At 41.3% G+C, this 9103-nt stretch overlaps 2 protein-coding genes across 9 annotated transcripts in view; both read right to left on the bottom strand.

The window, feature by feature from the left end:
• Positions 1-2197, bottom strand: part of LOC135090715 (major facilitator superfamily domain-containing protein 12-like) — a 49116-nt gene extending 46919 nt beyond the window's left edge. Inside the window, exon 1 of the mRNA XM_063987723.1 lies at positions 2086-2197. The gene's annotated coding sequence lies outside the window, so the exon portion shown is untranslated. The remainder of the gene's footprint in view (positions 1-2085) is intronic.
• Positions 2198-3526: 1329 nt separating this feature from the next.
• LOC135090717 (alpha-methylacyl-CoA racemase-like) lies at positions 3527-8870 on the bottom strand. 8 transcript variants are annotated; one of them, XM_063987731.1, is made up of 8 exons: positions 8409-8861; positions 7724-7832; positions 7433-7568; positions 6701-6844; positions 6456-6587; positions 5649-5760; positions 5075-5285; positions 3527-4704 (listed from the first exon to the last, which is right to left on the bottom strand). In XM_063987731.1, exons 1-8 carry the CDS (start codon positions 8471-8473, stop codon positions 4402-4404), a joined length of 1212 nt encoding a protein of 403 aa, XP_063843801.1. In that variant the 5' UTR covers positions 8474-8861; the 3' UTR covers positions 3527-4401. The 8 variants fall into 8 exon arrangements, with proteins under 8 accessions (XP_063843801.1, XP_063843805.1, XP_063843806.1 ...); XM_063987735.1 differs by having other exon boundaries at positions 8339-8859; XM_063987736.1 differs by having other exon boundaries at positions 8603-8859.
• Positions 8871-9103: the final 233 nt, after the last annotated feature.

Raw genomic sequence — 9103 nt, 5'->3', positions numbered from 1 at the left:
GAGGCTGAAGAAGAGAAGGAGATGAAGAAGAGGAGAAGGAAGAAGGGAAGGAGGAGGAAGAGAAGGAGGAGGAGAAAGATGAGGCTGAAGAAAATGAGGATGAGGAGAAGAAAGGAGGAGGAGGAGAAGGAGGAGGTGAAAAGGAGGAAGAAGGGGAGGAACATGCAGTGTTCGCGTGATGCTAAAATTTATCTCTCGCTAGTTGTCTCTGGCTTGGCAACGTCTGCGGGCGTGACGTCACCATAGGGGCGGATGCTAAGTAGGAACGGGGCTGTGGGGGCGGCGGGGGGGAGCGTGCCCCTCTACCGCCAATTATTGTTCTTTTTTGCTGGAATGTAGCTAATTTTGTAGGCCGGGTGCGCTTCTACTGTTAAATACTGCCTTGTGAGTCATTACGCTTTGAACTTTGATACTTTTACTTTCTCCTTTCGTATTTTGTGATCTATGATATATTTTGGTTGAATTTCCAAGCTGAAATGTGTTTTTTTTATTACGTATAATGGCATGAGATTCATTAAATTCTTATGAGCTTAAATACTATCTTGAATTCGAACCTTCTCCTAGCGCCTGTTAATTTACGATACATGTTTTAAGTATAAGGAACATTTGTAAGGATTTTGAAGCACCAACATACCTTTACATCGTGACCAAACTTGACGCTGTATTAGAAAAGCAATAACATCCGGAATCACCTTGTACAAGTAAACTGGACTTTAGCTGTCTCCTTATTTCCTTTTCTATATTTTCAAGAAGAGAAAGCATCTGTAGAGAAAGACACCAAAATAAAATATGATAGGTTTTTGGGGATTGATTGAGAGAGAAGCAAATGGAGGCTGAGAAGGATGGCGAGGAAGACTACGTGTGAAATATGAAGACTGTGTTTGAATTGCATGAGAAGGAGGAAGCATAGGAGAGTGAGCGGGAAGGCTTCCTATAGACTGGGAGGACACTGTTTGAATTGCTTGAAAAAGAGAGGGAATTGCAGTGTGAGCTCGATGAAAGGGAGGGAAGGGAAGGCTTCCTGTAACACGGGGAGATAGAATGTTAAAATTACTTGACAGAGAGAGAGAGAGAGAGAGAGAGAGAGAGAGAGAGAGAGAGAGAGAGAGAGAGAGAGAGAGAGAGAGAGAGAGGTTTTTCGTAAATTGCACTCTTCTCTAAAGGTGACAGAGAGGGAAATGGCATGATACATTTACCATGACCGCCTGCGTGTATCATCAGTGGCCGTGGTGCTTACGTGCTAAAACGTTTTCCTGTTCTGACACTCGCTGCTCGGAAACTTTTTTATAATCTTCAGTTTCACGAATTTAACCACAAAACAGGTGTTACATTCTAATAACATATTTATTTAACCCTTTCAATGTTGTTCGATGTGTTTCCTTAACCACAAACCACTTTGAAGCCTTTCTTATCGTCCTAGAGCCACCTCTGACCATTATATCATCATACGGCTAAATATACGATAATCTACTCTTTTCAATCCCTTTTCTTTCTTGTGTGTGCTCAACAAGATTCTATAGATTGCCTTTGGTGTTGTGCATTGCTACATATCGTAGTTGAGATACTCGGTAACCATTGATGAAATGAATGTTTTCAGTGTCACTTCCTTTGTGTTTTGTGCAGCCTGTGTGAGGATGAAAAGTTGTTGCCTCGGCTGACATTCAAGGTCTGCACTCCCTCATTGATCCCGTGGCGGGACAGTCAAGGTCAGGAGGCTGTCCGTCTTGCCATTATCCTGCCACGGCCAGTATTTGCAAACGCTTTGGGCTTTCATGATAACTATTTCCAAAGACCATAGACATGATTAATTGGGCTTTGATGGGTGTTCTTCCCAATTGACCACACAGATTATATAACTATGATCATGAATCATCCTTGGTAACCCAAGTAACTTCCTCTAGAGCCTGATAAAAGTGGGCAGAAGACACCGGAACCTTTGAGAAAGTAGGCAGACACCGAAAAGTTTGAGAATGCCATCGCTGATTTTGGTCTGAAATCGATATTATCCAAACACTGTTTGTATTAGGAGGTCAGGATGTTATGAAGTGTTGTTAGGTTCAATTGAAAGAAGCTTTTCATCCTTACGGTTAGAAGGGAGGGTCGAGCGAAGCAGGTGAGACGGTCCGAATTTCGTGACACATTTATCACTGTTACTGGAGGACGGAGGTTGTGCTGGCTGGAGTCCACCACTGCCGCCTTGCACACGACACCACAGCAACACACTGACATATTTCTGTAGTGAATCTATTTTGTACTGAGCGTTTAGGCGTGCCCACATGGGGATTCCCCTGCCAATCACCCTGCCACTTCAATCACAATATTCACCCTTATGTACGGTGCGTGAACTGTTTATTGCTTCAACATGAATTTGAATACATCCATTTCTTTAATAAGGATGAAAACTACTAAAATTTCGTTTATTTGAGAATAATAGCAATGATTTTGGTGTATATACCACGAAACTTGACAACGCTGTGAAGGTCATTCAGTGACCAGCCACGGCCCCGCACTGCAGCGGAGGGGGAGGTAGGTGAAGGAAGTCTTTTCCTCTGGTCGCCATCTACAGTGAAACCTTACCCTCCCGTACCTGCCACGTGTTCAAGTGTGCTTCACAATAGCGAGAAGTTTAATTACCACATAAAAAAGTATACTTCTTAGAAGAAAAAAACAATAGAGGACTTTTAAATGAAGACGCGCCGCAGGCAATTGTGACAAAGCAGCGGAGAGCCCAATCCCCAAGGTGGTCACGCCTAAACACTCTACAGAATTGATTTATAATCGTTTTCACCGAGACACCGATATCTTACCTCGGCTTCTGACAGGCACTGGTGAAAGTTATTATGATATTCAAGGGGTTTTGATGTTTCTAGTCATAGTTTAACAAGGATGCTCAAGAGAAACATTTATGAGAACCCGAGTAATTACCCATGTAGCCAAAGTGTTTCTGATGGTCTTTCCGTATTCGTAGTCCACAGTATTTCCATTAAGGATTGAAACTAGCGAATGAGTACCACGTTGAATTACCCGTGCGTAGACTGTCTTACAAGCATAATGGCAAGATCCTGCACATGTATTAGGAAGGCGAAATTCGGGTTAAAAATACGAATTCCTTAAATGTTTACAAGAGGAAGTATTAAATGTGCCAAGTGTGCTTACATAACGTGAGGATGTTGTCATGAAGGTAGCGCGTCACTTGCTGTTCGTATGCATGACGCCTTTGTTATTCATGGTAATTACATTTAATTGAGTTTTATGAGACTGTTGTTTAGAAAGGAGATCAGCCGACTCCGTAATGTCTATGGAGTGTGTGTGTGTGTGTGTGTGTTGGGGAGAGACTTCTTTGAGGGAACGAACGATAACGAGGAGCTGAAAATTCACGCACTTTACAAACCAGGAATACGATTCTTTTAACGAGAGAGAGAGATGTTCATGGTGAGCCCCTTGAGGGAATGTCAAGGAAGAAGGATTAGATTACACGGTTAAATAAGGTTGTGTCTGTAAGTTATTAAGGTAGGTCAGGCAGAGGTATCAGTTATAGTATTTATTTAATATCGTATAAATACAACTGAAAACCGTGTTATATCAATGAGAGAGAGAGAGAGAGAGAGAGAGAGAGAGAGAGAGAGAGAGAGAGAGAGAGAGAGAGAGAGAGAGAGAGAGAGAGAGAGAGAGAGAGAATCACCCACCTATTTGTGCCACAATAAAGGCATCTAATTACTTACAATTATCTGAGCACCATTGTAACAGTAATTGTTCTGTCCCCTTGTTATTGCAGACACACACACACACACACACACACACACACACACACACACTTGAGTTATGAAGAACAAAGTTTTCTCTCTGGTCCTTTCAAAGCAAATCTTCACACCAAGTCATACCTGTATTACCAGTGCTGGTTTTTCTCTCAAGTTACCTCAAAACTTTCCTGTCAGACCAAAACTCTGCATTATCAGAAGTAAGACTATATCTCTACTCAATTCAAAACCTCCATATCATACCAAGCATCTTCAAAATAAACTTCATCTATATTTCTCTAGGTCTAAAAAAGAAATGTATCATAAATTACATGAATATACTACACTGAAAACTTTAAAATTAGTTATTATTTTTTATGTAAGTTAAATCAATATGAATATGATTGTAATTAGTTCTTCTCATACACTGTAGAGGTCATTCACAACTTTTTATAATTATTATTTTTTAAAAATATTCCCATCTTTTTATAAAACAGCAGATTCCACAAGTATGTTTATATATATTCTATTACATACTCCATTCACACAGGCATAACTGAGTAAGCCATTATATATATACAGAACAATAATGGTAGGTTCAAACTCACTTCAATGAAACACTGATACACACACACACACACACACACACACACACACACACACACTATAACTTTGCTTTCTTCTTGGCATCAGCAACAATTTTCCCTGCTAACAGTTCCTCAATAGCTGCCTTGGAGTATCCTGCCTCAGTGAGAATCTCAATGGTGTGCTCCCCTATCTGTGGTGCCCTCAGTCCTGGCGGCAAGGTGGCAGGGGTGCGGGAGAGGATCGGGGCAGGGCGAGGCTCGTAGGTGTCCGGAGAGTAGACGGATGGAATGAAGGAATTTCTGGCGACATTGTGAGGGTGGTGTGGTGCTTCCTCCATGCTCAGTACAGGAGTCACACAAGCATCCTTCCCTTCAAACACCTGTGAATGTGGTTATGACTGTAGCTTGCTTTTCTTGAGTATATTCACCTATTATGCATTACTTGTCTTCATTTATTTAGGAGACAGTGTACTTCATGAGTGATTTTTTTCTTTTCTGTGAGAAAATAGTAGTAAATGTATTCTTCCTTGTATATGATAGATAAGGGAGAAGGAGGATGAAAGTGGTGGACAGGACAAGAGCAGAATGTACAGAAAGAACCAAATTGCGATTCTTGTCTCATGACCATCTCCTTACAGGAATTATAAGGAACAAGCATTGGAACACATTGGGTTACATTCTTCATACAGCATTATGTTCGGCTTTGAACAAATAGGGAATATTATCAAGATGAATGGCAAAACAGCTTACTTTGCTCCACTCTGCTTGTGTTCTCTCCTTGAATCTTGCAGCAATTATTTTCTTCATCTCTTCAGGTTCATCAAACTGTCCCACCTCTTCTGCATCAAGGCCAAGAAGGGAGATGAGTTCCTCATAAAACTGAGGCTCAATAGCTCCCACTGCCATGTGTCTGCCATCACTGGTCTCATAGGTGTCATAGAAGTGTGCACCAGAGTCCAGCCTGATGGGGGTGGGTGGGGGACATGTTAGCATCACCACCAACACTGGCATGCACGTAGGGAAATTTGTAGCTGAGGTAAAAACTCATTAATCAAGGTAACATTGTACAGTTATCTATTTTCACATTATAGCTGATAGACTGATTGATCAATTTAATAGTATGGGACTGTCATATGGCACTCACAATACCATGAAGCTTGATGAATGTCTCACAGTAAAGCATCAAAAGCTGGTCCTTATTCATAGTGAGTGAAGGACCCATCCAAACACTAACCTCACCCATACATGAGAAGCTTAACTCCTTCATTGTGAAGGTACTAACCTGTTGTTTGACCTCTCCTAACACCTTCCTCTCATCACTCACCAGTTTTCCCCTCGAGGTTTACCCCACAAGAACATCCCCTGAGAGGAGTATATCCATGAGCCAACGTAAGCGGCACCCTCCACCATGTTGGCATCGATGACTTGACCTTTTCCTGTAACACACCGATGGTATCATGACCTTTTTGTGGAATATTCAAGTTACTGTGGCTTCCTGTCCTACATGTGATGAAAGATGATATGTGCTGGAATACATGTATCATTCCCCTGTGGTTATGAAATGGCAATGCACTTTGTGGTCAGCCTGGAAGGATACTGTCACTGTATTCCCTTTGCACTGTAAAAGGTAACTAATATGGGATGAACAAAGGTACTAGAAGCCTTGTCCTATATTTTTGTTCCCATTAAGAGATGACTTCTCAACTCCATCTCCTTTAAAGAAGAACCTCTGAGAAAAATACATATTATACAGCATAATTTTTTTGGAGTGTTTTCATTGTGATTAAATATGATTTTGAATTTATTATTCATACAATATTATCTCCAAAACATGAATTTGCTCATATTCATCATCAGAAACTGAATGTACTGAGAAGCAGGGACTGGTGACATCAAGCTTACAAAGAGAGCTTGTCACCCATAACAAGTTGCACAACCCATCACAAGCCTTTCATGTTGCACTATGTACAACCACAACTGTCTGTCTCAGTGTACTGGGGCCATGGCACTATGACAGGCAACAGTGATAAAGCACTTGGCAAGAAAAATGAAGGCACAATTCCCAGCCCTGTTTCTTGCTATGCTAACATTACAGGAGAATACACAATCACAGGAGCAGTTTCTTCCCTACCTGATTTGGAGCGTTCTAGAAGTGCAAGGCTGATGCCCAGCGCACACATCAAGCCGCCGCCAGCAAAGTCTGCCAGGAGGTTGATGGGTGGTGTTGGCGGTGCACCTTTGCGACCCAACATGGACAGTAAACCTGAGGGAAGCATCGTGGATAAGTGGGTCATCCCAAACAACCAGCCCACCCATCCTAAACAACTTGTATGAATAAAACATCTGCATGAAAATATACAGAACTTCAGAGTGTACCTGATAAGGCAACATAGTTTATGTCATGGCCAGCCATGTCTGCACATGGCCCTGACTGGCCAAATCCAGTCAGCCTGGCATAGATAAGCCCTGGGTTGTCTTTGAGGAGAGTGTCTGGCCCCAGTCCAAGCTTCTCCATGACTCCTGCAAAGCCAATATGTGATATCCAATGATATATTTTCAAATGGTGAGGACTAAAAATTCTTGATATAAAATCTGTCTTAACTTTATTCACTGTTTGGAACAAAGCTTCTTTATATCTTTGGCAAAAGTCAAGAATAATTATTTGCATACCATTGATGACTAAATGATCTAATATTATGTATCCAACATTCACTTGTTCCTCAAAACAAGTAAGGATGTTTTCCAGTTCTTGCTTCAGGTCCATCCAAGATTATAAATTAAATCTTTTATGGTACAAATATCCATTTAAACATATTTATCAAGGCAGGCATATTTATCAAGGCAGCATGTTTCCAATGACACATTACACTAACAAGCTTCATCTACTGTGCCCTCAGCCAAAACTGTGTCCTATATAGTATTTCCAAAGACACAGTATATTTCAGAGAACAAATCAGAAAAAGATATTAAGTTTAAGCCATCATACGAGATCTGTATGGTACAAGAATGATCTACATCACTCTAAAGTGTTCTTTGAAACACACACTGTGTCTTAAGAGATGCCCACTCACATGATGGGGCCTCAAGAGTTTGTGTGTCCATCATTACCCCTTCGGAACGGCTCGATGAGAACGTCAGCATTGCTACACAGCCTCCGGGCCACATTGACACCCTCCGGCTTCTTGAGGTCCAGTGCCAGTGACCGCTTGCCTCGTCCTAGCCGGTCCTGGTCGGGTCCTCTTGTCTGTGGACAATACTTGCATTTTCTAATATGCACCACACTAGTTATCAAGAGCAACCTAGACCTCAATGTGCACTATCTATGCGGCACTGACTCCAAGTAGTCTTATACAAATTCAGGTTTTGTATTTATTCAATAGATGATTCCTATAGTCTCACCTTATCAATCCTGATAACGTTTGCACCAAAGTCAGCCATAATCATGCCACAGAATGGAGCAGGAGCCAGACCTGCCATCTCCACCACCCGTAATCCTCGCAGAGCCATCCTGGAATGTGCCAGGTTATTGATGCCTTCTCTGTGTGACATCTTGGAGCAGATACCTTAATTCCTCTCTCAAGAATGAAGTTACAGCACCGTCATACGTTTACATCAAGTCTTGCTAGTAAATGAATCTGTCTATATTTGCCATTCTTGTGCATTTACTTAATTCCTCTATCAAGAAGGAAGTTATATAGCTCTTACACCTGTTTTGCCTGTCTTTATAAAGTCTATTAACATTTTTATCTTTGCTGTCCTAAAGAACCAAGAAATACACAGAAAGGAAGGCGAGTGAATGCATGTTTCATTACACTGGACTTTATATGGACCACAAACTTGAATTAAAGACTAATAATACCCAATTAAAGTGGATGATCGCCAGGAAGACATTTCACCTATCTTGGGATGAAAATAAGTGGTTTTATCGAGAGGTACTTATCATATTAAATCAATGCACATCAAAATCGATCAGGGAACAGGTTATTGTGATGAGGTAAGCAGGATGAAGCTTACCAAAAATTAGGTAAACCGGCCAAATAATATTAATGTCTCGCCCATACTGCATCATGACTCCCTGGCTCATGTGTCTCCTCTGTGAAATGTTGGCACACATGCACCCCCATGCGTCTCCATAGAGTTCACGGTCATGTAGTAGGTTCGGTTAGGTTAGTAGTGTACATACGTGCCAGCAGATGAGCGTTCCACACACCTGCTTACACTACACACACACTCCTCTAGACTCCTGTGTTGTGGTCTGGTGCATCAGATTACTATCACCTTAGATAAACGTCCAGAAATGATGGCAGCAAGAACTATGGAGGGAGATAACAGGGAGCAAGGATCGAGTGATAACAGATTCAGGTAGCGGCGATTGTAGTGACAACCTAAAAGTACGAGTTATCCTTTGAAAATGTCTAGCTTTCTACCTTAAAAAAAATGAGAAAATAAGAGCATAACAGGAGGGACTTATGTGATTTTTCAACGATACTTTGGATTTTTTTTCTCGTATCTTTGAAAGTGATTAACGGAGTGTGTGTTATTGTAGTGCGCGGCGACCACCCGAGATTTTCGTAATAATGGGGAGTTTTCAGAACTAGTGGTTGTCATCAGGTGGCACCACAGACACAAATTCCTCACATACAAGCAATATCAGATATACCTAGTATTATTCTATTTACATGAAGATGCAATGGGCTTATATAATATATTTTTTTACGTAATCCCTTGCTAAGTAGTTAACACAAGTAAAATCAAACTCTTTTCATGAACAAATGTATA

Source organism: Scylla paramamosain, chromosome 35 (assembly GCF_035594125.1).
Source record: "Scylla paramamosain isolate STU-SP2022 chromosome 35, ASM3559412v1, whole genome shotgun sequence".
Classification (NCBI taxonomy): domain Eukaryota; kingdom Metazoa; phylum Arthropoda; class Malacostraca; order Decapoda; family Portunidae; genus Scylla; species Scylla paramamosain.
Note: the sequence above shows the minus strand (reverse complement) of the source record. Positions and strands in the feature narration are given on the sequence as shown.